The sequence below is a fragment of the Oryzias latipes genome, chromosome 21, assembly GCF_053564925.1.
Source record: "Oryzias latipes strain Hd-rR chromosome 21, Olatipes_Hd-rR_3.1".
NCBI lineage: Eukaryota > Metazoa > Chordata > Actinopteri > Beloniformes > Adrianichthyidae > Oryzias > Oryzias latipes.
In genome coordinates, this window is record NC_136257.1 from 2,385,364 (window position 1) to 2,405,000 (window position 19,637).

General features: G+C 47.6%; 1 protein-coding gene across 2 annotated transcripts in view; it reads left to right on the forward strand.

Moving 5' to 3' along the window:
* LOC101161763 (ras-associated and pleckstrin homology domains-containing protein 1) overlaps window positions 1-19,637 on the forward strand; it is a 48,549-nt gene that overhangs the window by 1,481 nt on the left and 27,431 nt on the right. The window contains exons 2-10 of one of the 2 annotated variants that reach the window (XM_078939076.1): window positions 8,088-8,228; window positions 8,353-8,461; window positions 8,563-8,699; window positions 9,163-9,354; window positions 9,444-9,614; window positions 9,981-10,157; window positions 11,262-11,336; window positions 16,652-16,729; window positions 17,805-17,879. In XM_078939076.1, coding sequence (XP_078795202.1) covers window positions 8,088-8,228; window positions 8,353-8,461; window positions 8,563-8,699; window positions 9,163-9,354; window positions 9,444-9,614; window positions 9,981-10,157; window positions 11,262-11,336; window positions 16,652-16,729; window positions 17,805-17,879 — 1,155 coding nt within the window. Of the gene's footprint in view, window positions 1-8,087; window positions 8,229-8,352; window positions 8,462-8,562; window positions 8,700-9,162; window positions 9,355-9,443; window positions 9,615-9,980; window positions 10,158-11,261; window positions 11,337-16,651; window positions 16,730-17,804; window positions 17,880-19,637 lie in introns of those variants that run through there. The other variant, XM_078939075.1, reaches the window with a different exon arrangement.

Consider the following 19,637-nt stretch of genomic DNA (forward strand, 5'->3'; position numbering starts at 1 on the left):
GACGACCTGGACGTCTCTGTCAGACGGTTGTACTTCCGTCTTTCTTGAATCTCTGGATTACTTTAGCTTTAGTCAGATGTAAAGCTTTGCAGAACTTCCTGTAGCCCTCAACTTTTTGAGCAAAGACGGATTTCCTTTCTCAGGTTTGGTGACATTTCTCTTCCATGGGGAGCCATTGCTGACAGCATTAAAATGGGAGGGGCTTGTCTTTGTTAAGGAATGCCCTTCTATGGTCACCTGTGAGCTGGACGCCTCTTGAATGAATCAGTAGACTCACCTTTGTTTGACTACCTGTTCATTGGAATTGGTAGTCTTAAGTTTGGCTTTTCTCCTAAGACCATGACTGGGGTGTACCGTACTCATCATTGCAATGTGAGCTTGAATTGATTTGTTAGGAAAATCCCTGTTTTGTGTGCAGATGAACATATCTCGTTTTAATGGTCCACCTTTGTGGGTCTGTTGTGTAGTCTAGTATTTCACAGAAAATGCTTTACATTCATATTTGAATATTTAGGAACAGATCGTGACCAACTGGGAGTTTGGTTCCAGTCGTGATAATCACTGCTGACTACCTGGATCCCTCGGAGAAGCAAAGTACCTGGTTGGAGATGGAGGGACGTCTGCCGCCTTTAGTTTCTGATGTAGATTTGTCAGATGTTGGTGGTGGTGGGGGGTGGGGGGTCAGTGCTGCTTTGAGGCCGACGGCCATGAAGTCGTGTGACTAAACCCAGTCATGAGGGGAAGTAAGCGCGAGTGTGAAAGTGGGTCACAGCTCTGACGTTTACTGCAGGCCCATAGGAACAACCGGACGCACGTTCGAGTCCGTGGCTGAGCTGTGCCGCAGAGACGTGTGGACCGTCCGTGTCTCTCTGGTAGCTGGTGGGTCTCGTTTGTGGTCTTGGACTGAAGTTGTTTCAGCTGAGAAGGAACGGCGTGGTAGATGCTAGCATGAAGTGCAGGGATCAACAGAAGATCCAGACGTCCTCCCTGGACCTCCGTGGTGCGTGTAGCGTGTCACAATGACGATAAAGGCTTTTCTATTCCTGCTCTGGGATCAGAGGTGGAGTGAGGACAGCAGAGATGCTGCAGGAGGACTTTGTTCCACCTCTGGAACTCTGCTGGTCTGGCTCCTCAGGGACGCAGAGCCCTGAAAAGAGGATTTTTGAGTCCATGTCATCACAGACGTTCCCTTTGAGCAGTACATTTGAGAAACAAAACGCATGTTTGAAGGCATAAAGCGGGCTGCGTCTGTGACTTCCCAGATCCGTCACAAACCTTTGCGTGCTCCAGGTGATGTAGAGAATGAGTTTCTGTGTTTCGACTTCAGTGAATCACGCTGTGACTGAACATCCGGAAAGGTCCCGGCTCTCCCTTCGGTCAGGGGCCTCCTGAGGACCTTCTTCTGCATCTCAGGGAAAGTTTTCCACGGCAGCAGCAGGACGGCCTTTCTTAAATTCCACACAGATGTGGACTCGCTCTGAGGGAGCTGGATTACCACACAAACCTCTGCTCTGGAAAATCTTCACTTGTTTTGATTTTCACATTTAACACTGCAGTGTTTTTAGTCAGAGCAACATGATGTCGGCCAAGTTCCCGCTCTGTATTTCTGCTAGGAATCCAGACTGAGGCGGTTCTTCTTGTCAGCGATGCCACAGGCGGAGGAGCCCAAAAGCATGGGCCCATATCGGTGCTGAAGAATGACTGCTGTGCTGTAGCTCCTGCTGATCCGAGCACCTGTTCAGATACAGGTGTGCTTCAAGCAAAGAGCCTGAATTTCTTTAGTAAAACACTCATCAAACAAAGGAGTAAATGAAAATGATGAGTGGAAGAAAAAAATCTGTCCGGTTAAAAAGAAAATGTTTGTTCTGGTCGGACCTGCTTTCTGTGCGTGTTGGACTTCGGCAGGGCTGCCCGTGATCCCCGGTTCTGTTCATAATATTTATGGACAGAATGTCTAGGTGGAGCCAGGGGCTGGACCTGGATGCACCTGGATCTGGTTCCTCTCTGCTCTTCACAGATGATGTTGTCCTGTTGGGTTCATCGAGCCAGAACCTCCAGCAGGCTTGGAATGTGTTTGCTGTACCGGTCCGTTGTAGTGAGGGGGGGGGGCTGAGCCAGGAAGCAAAGCTCCTACTGGTCGATCTTCGTTCCAATACAGATGGTCATGACCTCTGGGTCCAGAATACAAACGGCCCAAATGATCTTCCTCCGTAGGGGGGCTGGACGCTCCCTTAGAGCCACCCGGAAGCTCGGTCCCCCGGAGAGAGCTTAGAGTAGAACCGCTGCTCCTCCACGTCCATAGGAGGCAGTAGACAGTTTTGGGGGTAACGGATTACAAAGTAATGAGTTACCGTAATGTAATCGTCAGTAAAGGAGTAACATAATGAATGACAGTTCAAATTTAGTTAATTAATTACAATGACTGCCCTGCAGAAACCCTCATTACTTTGTTACTTAGATATTGTAGGCTCTGACATTTGCTCCTAGGTAAATGAAACGAAACAGAGATGAATTAAAAACAAAAAACAGAATAACGAAGGCTAATCCAGAAAAAAATGTACAGTGAATAAAACGGCTCTTAGAGGATATATTTTTATAGAGAGAAAACACATTTCAGCGTTTAAGTTAATTTATTCCAGAATAATATTTTCAGTCTATTTTTATTCATATTTTTGTATAAAAAAGTGAGGTTTTAAAAGTTTCCTTTAATTGTGTTCAATAAAAGTTGATCCTGTTCGGCCCGTGATCTTCAGCGTGTTTTGGATTTCGCCCCCCCTGAGCGATCAGGTGCGACACCCCCCGTTCTAAAGGGTCTGGAAATGCCCCCATCCAGCACATAGACAGCTCCGAGCTGGGGTTCCAACCTGGACCAAGTCCTGATTCTTGTATTGTCCCGCTCAAACCCAGAGTTTGTGTAAACCAGATCTGCAGAAACTGGCTTGGTGTCGTTCCGGGGACTTTAGAGCAAAGAGTTTTAGCACCGACGGACCTTCACTGCAGAAAAGGTTTCATTGGTTCCTGCTGTTGTTTCTGGCAGAAACCCTTTGGACTCGGCACAGGCAGAAGTGGAACATTGTCTGAGGGAAAGTTTGACTCCTCAAGCCCAGGTTGTCCAACAGAACAGTTTTTAGGGAGTCTTTCCTGGAGGTGTTTAGAGCTGGGGGAGTGGATACTCACTCTGACAAAGCTGAGATGGATATTGACTCTCATGATGAGGAAGAAGGGACTCATGAACTTTTCTGCTTTTAATGGATGACTGAACGATGTCAGCTCCTCACCAGCTGCTGAGTAATACATGGGAGTAAATAAACCTCAGATATTTTTAGGTAATTGTACGTTCACTATGAGTTTCTGTGGTTGTATTTTGCCACATTTAAGGTTGACTGACAGCGTAATCAAAGAGTGATGCAGATTCTGCATCAAAACCTTTCATGGATGTGAAACATCAAAAAACCTTAACTTAGCATTCTCTTCTACTGGGGGGGGGGGTTAATGATAACTCTACACCTATATTAATATATATATATATTATTATTTTAGCATTTTTAATAATTCCTTCCACTTTATAATGTGTACGTTCAAGTTTAAAATTCACATTTTTTTCAAATGTATAATCTGGTTTTTCATTCGCATTAAGCTGATCCTATAGATCACAGCCTGAAAACGTCTCGGTTTCAAACCTTCGCCAATCCGGGCCATTTTATGGAACGGATCCTCCTTTTCACAAATGCATTCAAGTCCGTTGGTTTGAAGCGCTGGTTCAAAACCCGCATCATTTTAATGCACTGGACAAGGAAACCATCAATCTTAATTAGGGCGGCCGCGGCACAGGGGTAGAGTGGTCAGCGTCAGATCGGACGACCGCAGGTTCTGTTCGCGGCCTGCCCTCCCTCTAATCCACATGTGTCAATCTCGAGGCCCGGGGGCCAAATGTGGCCTTCCATGTCATTTTATTGTTTTTCATTTCTTAAAATAAAAATTGTTGTGTATTTATTCATATCTAGGGGGAAATGGACTTAAACTATCTGATTGGGCAACTATACATCAGGACTTAAACACTGTCCATATAACCTAACCTGACAGAATCAAATGTAAAAGGATTTATGCTAAAGTAACAAGCAAACAATTATGCAGCTGGAATTGTCACTTTAAAAAGTTATAATAAATAAATAATGAGTTATTTCACATTAAGGAGTAGTTATGTTTCATTACATTTAGTTACATGTATAAGTTCTATCTGGCCCTTTGAGGACAGACACGATGCTGATGTGGCCCTCAGTGAAAATGAGTGTGACCCCCCTGCTCTAATGTGTTGGAAGTGTCTTTGAGCAAGGCACTGAAGCCCACGTGGCTCCTGGTTCCAGGTCGAGGCCGCTGTTCGGCAGTGGAGCCAGCGTCACTGTGTGAATGGAGAGAGATGTGGGCTACATCCGTGTGCGACATTCACTGAACTGAAACGCAATCGTCGACTGCTGACCCAGTTTAGTTTGGTGCATCGGGATGTTGAAGAACTGAGAGGGAAAAGAAAAGCAGCTTTAAAGCACAGAAAAAAGAGGCATTCTGGTGGACGGCTGTGATCAGAGGGAAGTGGAGCTGGAAGTGATAACTGTACAAACGCTCCGCTAGTGTTTCCATCTCTACATAGGACAGATTCATCATTTCATCCAATCACATACGTTTGAGTGATGCCACAGAAAAAAACCTCCGATTTAGAGCTGTAGTTTGAAAAGTAAACCTCAGGAGTCTTCGTGCAGGAAGTGGGTGGAGCCTCCTGACTTGTTTGTCTGAGGAGGAGAGAGCGTCTTTCCTGCTCCTCTGTCTGCTTTTCCTTCTTCCAGCTGCAGAGCGGCGAGCCTCGTGTTGCCTTCAGGAGCTGTAACTCATGCTGACAGTTCTGCAGTGCGTCCAACTCGGCCGCGGCAACACAAGTCCTGCGTGAGAGAGACTAACGGGACTGGACTTCTGGTCTGATCAGGACCGCTCTGGTTTGGCTTAACAGGTCATCGGCAGACCAGAATGCAGCAGTGCTAGTAAATGGTAAACTGTGTTCTATAGCGCTTTACTACCTTCAAGGGGCCTTAAAGGTTTTCAGGGGAGGAGTCAGTACTGACCTGCAACTCTATCACTCATTATGATGATGATCCTATTTTTCTGTGACAGCTTATCACCTCCCATAAACGTCGGAGCCCCCGAAGGACCCTCGTCCATGAAGTAAACTCACTTATACCACTCCAGTAAATGTACTTAGTACTTTACTAACAAGTAAATGAAAACTTGTTGTTTTCATTGTCTGTTCCTTTGACACCACACTATGTGACAACTAAAGGATCTTGATTAAGTAAAAGATGATGAAAGATGAAAACTTCCTGGGAGTCTCCTCTGTGAAATGCTCCTCAGGGTACACGCCAGGGGGAACAAAATCACTTGACTTTCGGCTAAGAAGCTACACGGTGGCCATGCCCTGAACCGTGGAAGTGAAATGTTTTGCACTGTTTGTGTGTTTTCTTTTCTTCATTGATTTCCATTCCGTCTCTACGTTTTGGCGTTTCCCACGTCAGTGACGTGTTTGGTTTTCTATCTCAAATACGTTGTTTCTGTTTTCTGTAGAACGGCAGCAGAACACTGAGAAAGCCCCCTGTTACCCCCCCATTAGGAGGGCTGTCAGTCAGTCAGCTGAACATCTTTTCTGAAAGAAAATACAGTGGCATAAAAGTCATTCATAAATGTTAAAAACGTGATTTTAGTGTCATCTTTTCCCAGTTCCGCCTCCAGGAAGTTCATTTCTAAACGGAGTGTTTTCTTCTCACGGGGGGGGGGGGGGGGGGGGGGGGGGGTGCTCTGTAATGTGTATTTATGTTGTATTGATGGTCGTCACGTCCAGTCGGTGAAACGACTGTGTGACACTAAAGCGCCCCGTGTCTCAGTTGGGTATTCCAGTCTCTGGTTCCTCCTTAAGTCCAGCAGGTTTATCCATAGAGTGAGATGATCTTCTCAACGTGCTTTTATGGTTGTTATTATGATTATTATGAAGTGACTGTTCGCTCATCCTGTTTTTAATCTGTGCTTTTTTTTTGTTGGTGGAAGAAGGGTTAGCATTAGGCTAACACGTACCAACTACATCATTTAGCCGTGGATGCAGTTCAAACCCGTGTGGTCATCTCTGCCATCAGCACCTTCACTGACCGTAATTACGTGGGAAAAACATCTGCCTTTTTTGTCTGGACACGATTGGAAACATGAATTCACGTGATTGTTTACACGGTTTCTCAGGACTGTGCGGCATTTCTTCATCCAAAAGCTCACACGCCGTCCCAGAGCCGCTCCTCTGCTCGGAGACCCGGACCTCCTGAGTCCAGCAGCTCCTGCAGAGCGGACAGCGGTCTGAAACGTCACACCGTGACGACGCCCCCTCCTCTACCCGCAGAGTCCGGCTCAGAGACACGGTTTGCTCGCGGCCGAGGAGCAGGCGGCCGGTCCTGTTCCCGCTCCAAAGCCTCCCCTGGAGCGCCGCACCGTCTTTGCATGACGCAAAACCAGAGCAGTGGTGAACCGCGATCGGATCCACGATCGGCACAACCCACCCACCTCGATCGGAAGGACATTTTGATCGGAATGAGTCTGATGGGGGCGGAGTATTCCCAACGGCGTGTTTACATGACGCATTTTTACTCTGATCAGAGGATTCTGATTCCTTTTGTCCGTGTGACCATCTTCAGGTCAGCCTCCGTTAGAGGCTGACCTGAAGATGGACCCGAAGAAGTCCAGATAAAACCCAAATAAAAAAAACAAGCCAAAGGCTTTTGAGTCAGACGTCGGTGGAGGTAGGACCAACGGCGTAGGAGTCAGAGGGTGAAGCACGGCGGACACATTCAAATGTCTTGCTTTTCATTACATTTTGAAAAACAAAAACTGAGAATTTGTGCAGGACTGTGAGGTTCTGATACTAGACCCCCCCAGAGGGTTTGTGTGTCCTGACTATTAATATCAACAAGTTAAGTTGGAAGTGAGGCGGTCAGAGTCCACAGATGAGGAAAACGGTGAAAGAAGGGAGGAATGTGGAGGCAGAGAAAGTAGTGCAGAGGCGGAGAAATGAAAAAGGGAGGATGATTACGGGCTTTGGCGCCGATGGCCAACAGGAGTGCGGCTGCTGCAGAGTAATTACTGTTTACTTTGGATGTGCAGCTGTTGTGTGTCGCTGTCTCAGTTCTGGGCTGCAGCTCCGCCCCTGGCGTTGGTCTGGGGCGGGGCTTTTACCACCAGAAGCCCCGTTTGTATTTGAGGTGTCATTCTGAAGCCTCCCCCACAGCAGATGTTCATTGCTGTTAAAGTCCCATCAGCTACACACCCAGGTGTGGGAAGTTTGCTCTCAGCATCTGACCCGTCCCTCTGGAAGTGAGCTGCAGACTCAGCATCCTTTTGAGGGTTTGACCCCCAATGCAGCCCCTTCATGCTGAGTGTCAAGCCGGGAGCCATTGGGTCCCATTTGGTTAGTTTGATTCCACAACCTTCCCTCTACATTTAGGCCTCTGAGTTGGTGACTTGGCGTGATGGAAAGTGCAATGATATAGTCAGAGGGTCAGTCAGTCCAGTTTATGGGGGTCAAGGTCATGGGTGTGTTCGTGTGCAGGCCTGTGACTGACGGACAGAAAACATGGTGTGAATGCTGAAGGAACACCTAAAAAGATGGAAAGCTGGGCTTCCCACTCGCCTCCCTTTGGCTGTTATTGGTGTCTCTTCAATGTTGTCTCTGTTCTTTCTGCTCTGCTGGTCAGAGTTACACTCTTGGTTCACTAGCTGGTGGTCATTTGCAGCTGTGAAATGTATTCATGACTCCCTCTATTCAGGGGGGGGGGCTCTTGGACCCGTGGGCCATAAAGGGTTCTGAGTTGTTACAGAGGGGCTGGACCAGCAGCAGCTCATGGAGTGTTTAGTTTCAGTTTGGGGGGCCAGATGAAATGGTTAAATGGGCCACATGTGGCCCCCGGTCCGTGGTTTGCCCACCTGGCTCTAAATCCTCCATTTTTGACCTCTAGGGAGCTGCCAGGTTATAATTGGTGTCTTCTTCTCCTTTTTCTTCTTCTTCTCAGATGGACCAGCTTTCAGATGAGGAGGTGGGAGTCAGGGGGGAGGAGGAGGGGGAGGAGGAGGAGGAAGACAGTGAGGAAGAGGACAAGGACCTGGATAAGATGTTCGGGGCCTGGCTGGGGGAGCTGGACAAACTGACACAGGTTTGCAGCAAAGACCGGATCTTCCTGCAGGAATCAGACATTTAGCTGCATGAATTCCTTGAGTTGATTCAAAGACGCATTCAAGTTTTTCTGACAATCCCACAATCCTTTTCTGTTTTTCCAGAGCCTCGACAATGGGCGCCCAGAGCCCCCCCCTCAGCAAAAAGCGCCCCTCCATCAGGAGACAAATATGGCCAACTTCTCCTATAGATTTTCAATTTACAACATCGCTGGTTAGACTGTCTATCTCTTTCTGTCTGTTTCTTTGTCTCTCTCTCTCTCTCTCTCTGTCTGCTCGCCCGTCCCTCCGTTCTGACTGTCTGTCTGCCTGCAGAGGCGCTGAATCAAGGGGAGAAGGTGGACCTGGACGCCCTCATGGCAGACCTCTCTTCCATCGAACAGGAACTGGGCACCAGTGGCCCCAAGCCCAGTGGGGGCAGCATGGCCCTGATGGGTCTGTCTGACACCAAGGTGAGTGTCAGAGCACCTCAGGCGCTGAGATGATGTGATTGGAGCGTCTGGGCTTTGGTTTGGGCTGATGGCGGCCTTAGAACTCCTGCCTTTAAAACGGGCTGAAGGTGCAGCTGCTGATATTCCGGGTAATTGTGCTTGCTGCAGTTCACTGTGACGTCTTCCAGCGACATTTTGAGCAGATTTTTAGTGAGTTTCAGCTTCTTCTGGTTATTTAGCCTCATAAGGCAGGTTTCCTGAAACTATTAATATTTTAAACATACTTTACAGTTTTCAGTGTTCTCACACATGAACTTTTAAAATCAAATATATAGAAGACGTTCAAAGGTTTTTCCTGAAGTTTATGATATATATTTTCAGGAACTCAGATGTGACATTTCTACTTCAGTTTGTCATCTAATAAATTACCAAACGAACATGGTACAGCGGAATCAAACCTGCGCCTCTGCTTTTGTCTCTGCAGGCCAGACAGAGGCCCCCGGCGGGGCACAGCGGCAGGCAGCCGCCAGGGGGGGTAGGTGGATGGGGCAGCAGCGGGGCGAGCGGCAGCAGAGGGTCGCCTGCTGGCACTGCCGTGGAGGCCGGCGGACACCAGGGGAGGCCACCGCTGGCGTCCAACTTCAGCCTGGACGACATCACGGCACAGTTAGAGAAGGTCCGGCGTCCCGCCACTCCTCTCCCCAAACAGCCACGAGCAGAGATAACACCCCCCCCCCCCCCCCCCTGTGGCGCTGTCTTCCTCAGGCATCCCTCAGCATGGATGAAGCCGCCTGTGAAAGCTCCTCCCACTCGCTTAGCTCCTCCCACTCGCTTAGCTCCACCTCCTCCCGCTCTTCAACCACCAAACTGCGGGCGGGGTCGTCCCAGCGACAGCACCGGCGCACCGGCTCAGTGGGCACGGTCAGCGAGAGCGAGGTTAGCGGCGCAGTTTATCTGCTGTTTGAGGCTGTGGCGCCCGTTATTTAAATCAAACTGTTGCAGTGATATAAAAATAACATTTTCCGGTTGTTTTGCTAGTTTTTCATGTTTCCCAAGTTATATTGTTATGGCACTATTGATCGTTAATATCACAAATCAGGAGTTTTCCGCTGATCGTGCAGCCCTACCGTTAATAATCTAAATTGATTAGTAAAGTATTCACGCAGAAACTATATGGTTGTTTTGAAGATGAAGCTTTTCTGCAGTTTGACTCTTTGGATTTTGAACTTCAACAGTCTGGCAGATTTGTTTGATGCTACATGGAGCTCCTCCCCCTCCTCCTCCTCCTCCTCCTCTTCCCAGGTTCGTTCCATCATCCATCCCTCGTGCTCCTCTATCAGTTCGGCGTCCGGCGGCTCGGTTAACTCCGCCTCCTCCATGGACTCCTTGGACAGCGTCCTGCACGCCGAGTTTGGAGGCCCGCGGGCTTCGGTCCACCCTTTAGCCGACGGTGGCGGACAGCCTCGTTCAAACACAGAGGTACAAATTCCCCGCTGAAAACGGCGTCTGTCACGTTAAAGGTTGTTCTAATGAGCCTGCAGTCATCCCACCACATTTCAGTTAGTGGCTACAGTACAGACCAATTCATTTGAATGGGAAGGTGTGTCCAACCTTTTGTCTGTACTGTGTGTCTCACTGTCACGGTTGCTTCCTTCCTTCTCCGTCTACATCATATAAAGCCCGGCCAAGGTGGCCGTTTTGGTCCAGTTGTTCTGTTCTAAGGAACAACTGAGGAACCTCAGAGCGAACCGGAGCTCAGTTCCATTGGAAATAAAATGAGACCCCTTGAAAGTTGGGTCCGAGAGCAGTTCCTGGTCCCGGACCAGGGTCCACCTGGGTGGAATCGGACTGAAAATGTGTTCTGGACTATTCTGGTTCACTTTAAAGGAACCAAACGTGTCCAGTCTGATAACAGGCCTCACTAACTGCTGTATTTGCTATTTATTACTCTGTCATGACTTTGAGCGGAGGACTTTGTTCTCATCGGCGGCAGCCTGGAGCTCCACGCTTTAAAGGAACGTTTTTGTACAGAAAAACAACAATTACACCTGAACCAGAATGTGGCACCTTCCCCTTATCCCTTGTGCTATCCTATCCAATGGGGTCCAGATGACCCGATCCTCACATTGACGTGTTCTTCCTACAATGATAAAGGTGGAGAGGATTTCATGTAATCCATGGACACAAGTGAAGATTATTAAAGGAAAAAGGTTCAGCACACTGTCTAGTGGGTCTAGATGACCCAACCCCCAATGTTAACGTGCCTCTGAGGCCCGTTAACATTGGGGGTTGGGTCATCTAGACCCCACAAGACAGCACAAGGGTTAGTGAGATGTCTCTTCTTTCCTGAAGACATTGCAAAGATCTGAAAAGTGACAAAAGTTGGAGGGTGGAAAATGCTCCATGCTCTCAGATCAGCTGTTTTCAGCTCTTGCCCTCCTCCTTCTGACCTTTGCCCTCAGCTCACGCCACCCTTTCTTCACAGGTTTCCGCCTCCGCTCACGCACAGCCGTCTGCTAAAACCACATCCACATGTCACCTCTGATGACCTCACAGGATCTCTCTCTCTGTCTCTCTTTCAAGCACTCGTATCTGGACAAAGAAACGTCTCTGATTCTGAGAAACATTGCAGGAAAGCCCCCGCACCTGCTCACTAAGGTGACCCTCTCTCTGCATGTGCCCCCCCCCTGCATGGAGAATTCATGATTGCATGCATCACCCAGTACGCCTGCAGTGTGTGTTGCAGTAGGGGAGAGCTCTTTGCGACTGTGGTCCTCTGTTTTTTCAGCAACTATCCGTTTGTTCCTCTGGGGGGGCTGGCTTTCCCTGAAGGAGCCGGAGGTTCATTTGAGGTTCTGTGATGATCCTCCAGCTTGCAGTTCCACTGTGTTTGATGTTTTCCAGGTCTGGTCTGTGCTCAGGTCTGCTCATGTATGGATTTGATTGGATTTATTGGTTTATTTCGAGCAGTGGTTGTACACAACACAGCAAAATCCCTCCAATATATTAACCTCATTACAGAAATACTGAAATGGCTCATGTATGGAGGAAGAACTATTGGCAGACCGGAGGAACCTGAAGGAAGCAGTTTTCACAGAAGCTGCTGCAGCTCTTCCTCTGTGGTCATGCAGTTACCTCAACTCCTCTCACATTTCTTGATAGCATTACTCTCTGGAGGAATTAAATATCTTGGGGTCTTGTTCACGAGTGAGGGAAGACCGGAGCGTGATATGGACAGGTGGACCGGAGCGGCGTCCGTAGTTATGCGGTCGTTGTCCCACCCATCCATCTGTCAGCTGAGCTAAGCTCTCAATTTACTGGTGGATCTTCGTTCCAATACTCACCTATGGTCAAGGTCACCAAAGAACCAGGTCCCGACTCCAAGCGGCTGAAATGAGCTTCCTCCGTAGGGGGGCTGGGCGCTCCCTTAGATGGGGGGAGGAGCTCGATCACCCACGGAGAGCTCAGAATAGAACTGCTTCTCCTCCACATCCAGAGGGGTCAGTTGAGGTGGTTCAGGTATTTACTCTGGATGCCTCCTGGACGGCTCCCTGGGGAGGTGTTCCAGGCATGTCCCACTGGGGGGAGGCCCCAGGGAAGACCCAGGACACGCTGGAGAGACTACATCTCTCTGCTGGCCTGGGAACGCCTCAGGGTCCCCCCAGAGGAGCTGGAGGAAGTGGCAGGGGCGAGGGAAGTCTGGGCATCTCTGCTTAGACTGCTGCCCTCGTGACCCGGCCCCGGATAAGCAGAGGAGGATGGGTGGATGGATGGATGGATGGATGCATGGATGCATGAATGGATGCATGGATGGATGAATGGATGGCATTACTCTCCTTTTTCATAGGTGACAGGGACGTTCGACAGCCACTCTCACGTCTCTTTGCGTCCTGAAAGCAGGATGCAGATAAACTATCTTGTCTCTGAACGTTTGACCAAACTGGCCAAAGCAAAAAAAGATGAATGTTTGTGAGAAAAAGGTTTCCAGTAAACTTCAAGGAACAGAAGAAATGACTTGTTCTGGTCAAAGTTCTGGTTCTGAGGAAGATTCTGATTCCAATGATAATCCTGTAGTTCTGTTGAGATTTCCAGTACTGACGATCCTGCCTGGTAGAGACCTTCCTGTACCAGATCTCTGTTGAGTTGTTTGGTTCCAAAAAGTTTTGACTTTTGTCCGTTTGATGATCTGAAAGACCAACAAGATGGCAGCTCTTGTGTTGATGTGGGAACCACCACCCTGCTTCTGCTTTGTTGTACAGTTTTAGAGAACATGTTCAGAAGCACCCTGAGAACCGGGTGCAGGGGTTCTGCTCACTAATGATGAGCAGGACCACCGGCCAGGTCTGTGACACCAGGGGGCAAAAAAGTATTCAGTCCTGAACACCCCCCACCACCACAACCCCAGGCACAAACCAGGGCCCCCCAAGGGAAACGCACCCCAATGCTCCAGGCAACCATCCGCCCGACCTGCTTCATTTTGCCGACAGATACTCGTAGCAGACTGTGCTCATGCTTATACCAAATCGTTTGTTTCTGTATGATAAGCACTCATAAATGTATAGCTTTCCTTGCATAAAACTTGATGTATGAATGACAGGAAGCCAACTTCTCCTAAGGCAAACTAGTTGCCTGTAGCCATCGTCTCCATTTCTGGAGCGTTGCTAAATCCAGGGGAGCCGGCACAGTAGTAGAGCCGTAGTCGTGGTCAGAACAGGCGACGTCCATACATCTGACATGGCTAGTCTGCTCTTCCCTGTCATCACAGGCTGTTGGTTCCTGGGACACCAGTAAGACGGCAGGAAGGGAGTAGTTGCTCCATTCAGAGGACGGTTCCTCTTCTTAAACGCCGACGCCCATCAGGTTTCGACAGCTCGATTAGGTCATCGGGAACAACATGGAAACGAAAGTCAACGACTAGAATGACTCACTTTCTCCAGAACACCATAGCATAGTTGCATTTAGCTGAAGCTGCGCATTCAGGGGCAGCAGGATTTCCTGTCCTCTCATTTTTGGAAGGCAAACATTGTCTTTTTGATGTCATCATGTAAACACACTACGACTAATGAACATAGAATAGAAAAAGAAAGGAATGGAAATCAATAATCGAGGTATGCAGTCAGCCACTACCAGAAGTTACTCAGCGGTCTTCGTTGTAACCAGAAATACATCACACACAGTGTTCAAGAATGAACAAATGCAAGGATTTTAACCACTCAAGATTCTTACTGGGATGAGGCAAATTTAAAAAGGAGTCTTTTTCTGAGAAGCACTTTAAGTAGATCTTGAAATTTTAATAATGATAGTTTTTTTCCCCCATAACTGTAACATCTCGGCAAAAGATATTAAACCAACCTTAGATTTTGGTGCTTCTGACCCCCCTTTTACTGTTAAAGGATTTAAAACACTCCCAAAATCTTCAGAGTGAACACACTGAACTTTACTATACATGTACCTTTAACCTAAAAGAATTCAATCACACACTCCACCCATAATGGTGCTCCACACTCACCGCCTTCCAGCTTCTTCCACCCAATTGGATCGGTTAGTTCAAAAGGGGCCCAAGTCCAAGAGGTTTGTTTTTCCAGGAAATGATTTTCATTGCATAGCTTAAAGGGAGGCTACACCAAATGATTAATACTTTACCCAGATTTAGCACCAGTTCATTGCTTACAAATGCTGAAAGATGAAGCACCTCACTTTTATCATTTCAGAGGGCTAGCAAACTAAAGTCTCTGGACTTGGGCCCTTCTTGAATTAAACAGGGGCGCTGCCATATTGGATAACTAGTGCTCCCATCTATGGGATAAAGCTAAACTCATGCAAGAGAAGCCCAAGAATAGGGATTTAGCATTGATGCATTTAAAATGTCAAGCATAGTCAATACATTACAACGGACTTGGGACTTTTTTGCACATGATCAGATAGTTTTTCCCTTGAAGACCATTGAGCATATAAAATCTCTATTTTGAAAAATTGTGGACTTGGGCCCCTTTTGAACTAACTGATTTGTGTGGGACGGATCAGGACGGCAGTGAAACGATGATTAGGCATCGCCACACCGCCTCAGTTAATCATGGTTGGTTTTTGCGTTGGTAATCCACCCATTTAGTTACAGATTACTGAATTATTCCACGTTTCCTGATATTACAAACCCTGCTGAACGCATGTGCTGTTCAACAGGGATGTGCGAACAATCTGAGACCGATAACAGACGGTAGCCGTGTATTAAATGAAGACGTTCTACAGTTCACGTATTAAATCAATGCCATGGGTGTTATGTTCCTTGTTCTTCTGTAACAAATATAACACTGGAAGAGGCTCTGACATCACCAGCTGTGTGCTGTTTTTTGTAAAGAGGGTCTAGCTATTGCAGCTGATGACCCTGTGCCGGGGCTTATGATGGACAGTAATGTGTCGTCTCCCCACAGCAGTGACTCTAGAACAAGTGTCAAAGGTCAAACGACATCTGGAAACCTGCCTCACATTTGATAAATCACGCTGCAAACGCTTCATTGATCTATTTGTGTTTAAATCTCCAGGTTTTCAGCTAGAAATGCCCAAATTGCAAATTCACCAAAGGCACATGTGAAAGTGTGTTGCCTAGTCTTTGTTGCCCATTTCACACCAAATTTGGTTAGTAAATCACGTGCAGATGTTTCTGTGATTGAACAAGACGCACAAACCTTCAGGAAATCGAGCCAATGGACTCATGTCTGTCATTAGATTAAGGAAATAACCCTTATTTTATTATTGTTGTTGTTTTGTTCCGGCTCGTCTTAAAGTCCGGTCTGTCCGTCATCGCTCCGTGGTCGCAAACTGGCGACACGTAGAACGGCTCATAAAGCTAGCATGGGAGCATCAGTGTGTAACCACACCGCCGTCTCCATATCAACACTTTTAGACTTTCTGTTCTGTTGGAAGTCCAGCGGGTTTACCCTCCAGGTCCGTCGGGATCCTGGTAGGAATCGTCATGTCCCGCCGCTTCTTTACACGGCCGTGATTTACCGGGAGTGATCCCTGTGTGATCCTTGCTTGCATATCTCGTGTGCGTACAGTAGAGGCGAAGCATTCAAGAAAATCCCCAAAAGGAGGGTTTTAAACACGGCTGATTTAGCGCAAACATTCACTGCGAGTATCCTCCTAACTTTTACTCACCAAACAAGAAAAGAAATGCTCGCAATGGGCGAGGATTCATTAAGGACCCTGCATACAGGGATTATTAGCTCTGAGGTACTAAGTAAAGTAGGGAATTTTCGGCAGGTGCTGGCGACTTTTAGGCCCCCGGTCGGTGTGAGACATGGTTCTGTTTCTGAATAAAGTGGAGTCAGATCCCAGTGGATACTGAGAGAGCTTCTTCCCTCCATCCTTCCTTCCTTCCCTCATCCCCCCATCCTATGGATGACCGTGCTGTCTGCGCAGACGTGAGCAGAGAGGCTGCAGCGGTGGAAACATGCAGATGTCCAGCTGAAGCCTCGCCTCTCAGAGTAATCCTCCTTTAGAGGAACAACAGGGGCATTAATCCACCCCTGTTTTAATGCAGTCACACTGGGATGATGAGGATGAGGATGACGATGAAGGACAACGGCAAAAGATGGCCGGTTGGCAGACTCTGACCATGTTTTTCCTTGATTCTGGCTCTGGGAGCCTTTTCTGGGACTAACTCTTTGATTTTGCCGGAACCTTTAAGAAACTAAGCAGCAGGAGAGAAAAAAACAACCCAGTTGGAGCGAAAGGCAGGGGGCAGAATTGAGGCAAAGCGGGGCAGAATCGAGCGAGGAGTTTTTACCCTTAAAAGTAGTTTTTCTGAAGTCCGCTCATCCCAAAAATGGGGTCCTGTTGGAGGAGTCAGGTGGGCAGACGAGTCTGATCAATTTGTGAGTGTGTTTGCACTAAAGACTTTGTTGTGTGTGTGTGGTTGTGTGTGTGTGTGTGTGTGTTGGTGTGTGTGTGTGTGTGTGTGTGTGTGCACACAGGAGGAACAGGCTGCAAAACTGAAAGCAGAGAACATCCGAGTGGCCTTAGAGAAGATCAAGGAGGCCCAAGTGAAGAAGGTAGGTCTCCAACATGAACACACACACACACACCATTCAGTTGCTGTGTGTGTGTGTGTGTGTTTTACCCCGTCGATGTGTGTCTTGGATGTGTATGTTGGATTGAGTTTTCTAGGTCAGTTCAGAGTTACTCCACATTCAAAGCTGCATTCAGGAACAGCTGGGATCCCGCACGCACGCTCACAGTACTCAGCATAATGACCACTGCAAGTTAAGTCTCCATCCCAGAGGCGGGATTACCAGCCTAGATTTAACGCACACAGCCTGAGAGATGCTGGGACCGAGCTCAGCGACACACAAACCCAAACATCCGCTGATGCCACGCTCCTCCGGAACCAAAGCCCTCAAGTTTCTGGTGGTAGCTTTGGGCCGCCGCCATTCGAGGCATTGACGCGTCTGCCTCTCGTCATAAAAGTATTGATCAGCTTTGTTTTGCACTTCATGTAGATCAGAGGCTCTGCCCAGCTTTACTGCAGTAAAACGAATGAGTACATGTTTGTGGTGTTACCTGAGTAATAAAAGTACAGATGTACTTTTACTTTGGTTACCTTTCATTTTCTCTGTCCATTTTTGGTCGCCTGACGTTTAACCCTTGTGCTGTCTTGTGGGGTCCAGATGACCCCACTCCCAACGTTAACGAGCCTCCGAGGCTCGTTAACGTTGGGAGTGGGGTCATCTGGACCCCACAAGACAGCACAAGGGCTAACAGCGTTAAATAGTAATAATAATACTAAGTTTTATTTAAAAGCGCCTTTCAGAACACCCAAAAGGATCCAAACTGGGGGGGATGGGAGGGTTCCCCGCCTTGACCTCTGTGGTTGTGAGCGGTTGGGAAAAACGGAAATGTTTCTGAGGATTCTGGGAAAAGCCTTTTTCTTGGAAACAGGGCAGAAACTTCAAGCTGCTTCAATGCGGATCAGAACCAAACTTTTAAAAGTCCAGCAGGGTCTGGTGCCGTCCCTCGTGAAGTGGAGCATTCTGGGATAGACCAAGTTGACTTTTCTGTTTTGTTACGTTGTCTTGCTGTCATGATTTCACCTTGCTTGCTAATCTTCCTCTCTCCTCCTCTTCACAGCTTGTGATTCGCGTTCATCTGTCAGACGAGAGCTCCAAGACCATGATGGTGGATGAGCGTCAGACCGTCCGACAGGTAGTTTCATGCAGGTCCTCGCTTCTGCAAGGCTTGTTGTCCTCACGTCGGGGCTCAGCAGCCCCCCATGTAGTCTTCTTTTCATTGTCCCATGCTCAGCTACTTAAGGAAGATTGTTTTAAAGTCCCGCTCTGATCATCTCATAATCGTTTGTAAAAGTCGTCTTTTCATTAGGGTGATGATCCAAAAACCTGTCATTTTTTAGGGCCTAGTTTCACCTCTGAGTTATGGGAGGGACTGTTGGCACAGAGTAAGCCTGCACTCCTTTCCCATCATCCCTTTGTCTACGCTCTCTCCTGCTAGCTTACAGCCCCCCCACACCCCAACCTAACATTAGTGGTTCAACAAAAACGGCAGCATTATCAGGTCCATCCCTCCGTCCAGTTCTGATCCAGATTCCAGCTCAGACCAGGAACACAGAGACGTTCATGGATCTGTTGGTCTGACGGTGGATGATCAGCATGGAGCAAAGCAGGAAGACTGTGGAGTCTAGTTCGTACATGACGACAAGCTTTTTTAGACGACATTTTTTTGTCTGCTCCTGATTCACCACAATTTGAGTGAAGAAATATTCAGAAATTCAGAATTTTCCTCACATATGTCCTCCATCGTGTGAGAAATGCCACAAGAAACACCACAAAGATCCTTTTCACTGCAGTGGCTCTTTGAATAGAAGGGGTGGGGAGTGGGGTCTGTCCGGGGTTTGGGGAACCACACGGTTCACTGTTTAGCCTTTTTTCTGATGTTTTACTCGAAAGTTTCTATTATGGCGGGCGGCAGCCATGTTGCTTTGACAACAGCTGAAAAAAGTCAAAAGGTTTAAAGTTCTAAAAGACAAAGTCCCAAACAGACAGTTATAGGGTGTAAAATACACAACCCAAAGACACACAACAACGTCTGGACTGCAATGGTCTTTCTTCTTCTTCTTTCTCTCTGCGCCTTTGAGGGAAAGTATGACCCTCCCCACATGCTGGTTAAACTGAATTTTGGGCGTAGTTACAGGCCCGCCCCTAATATGAGGACCACTGCGGGCGAAAATGGAAGGGGGCCAAAATCTCTTATGGGGCTCCGAAATCCAGCTACGAACAAAAACCACACGGGTCGGGGGTCTCCAAAGGAAGTTGTGAATGATTCTGAAACGCCCATTGGGTCTACGGCTGGGTGGCAAAGTGTGACAATTAAAGATATTCACGTTCTCACACTATAGGGGAAAAGAAAATCAGAAGTGCTTTATTGATCCCACACATTTGTGCGTCACAGTAGCAGCATTGTGATCATAAAAGAAAATAAGGTGGGATATTTTAAAAACTATTTACAAACAGTACAAACAAAAATGTGCAAACATGATCTTTTTTTCAGAGATTTTCACAAAATTTACACACATGATCCCAGCTTCAGTCCACATGCATCATCAGAGGATTGTTGACCTTTGACCTCTGGTGACATTTGAAGTGATCCCTGTTCAGACTGGATCGGGAACACGAGATCACGTTTTCCGGGTGGTCTGGCTGAGGATGAAGCAGAAATACTTTATACTATTTTACTGTTTTTGTTGGGGGGGGGGGGGCAATCATTATAAACCATTTTGTGTTCAGTTTCAAGTGTTTAGTTGTGTAGTGTGTTGTGCTTGTCGTCATTATGACCTCACAGTGACGTTTGGACTCGTTTGGAGTATTTATTATATTTAGTTTGTAAATAATCGCAATGCTGTCGCTTTCTGCCAAATTAGCATAGCTAGCATAGCATTTTGGACAGTAT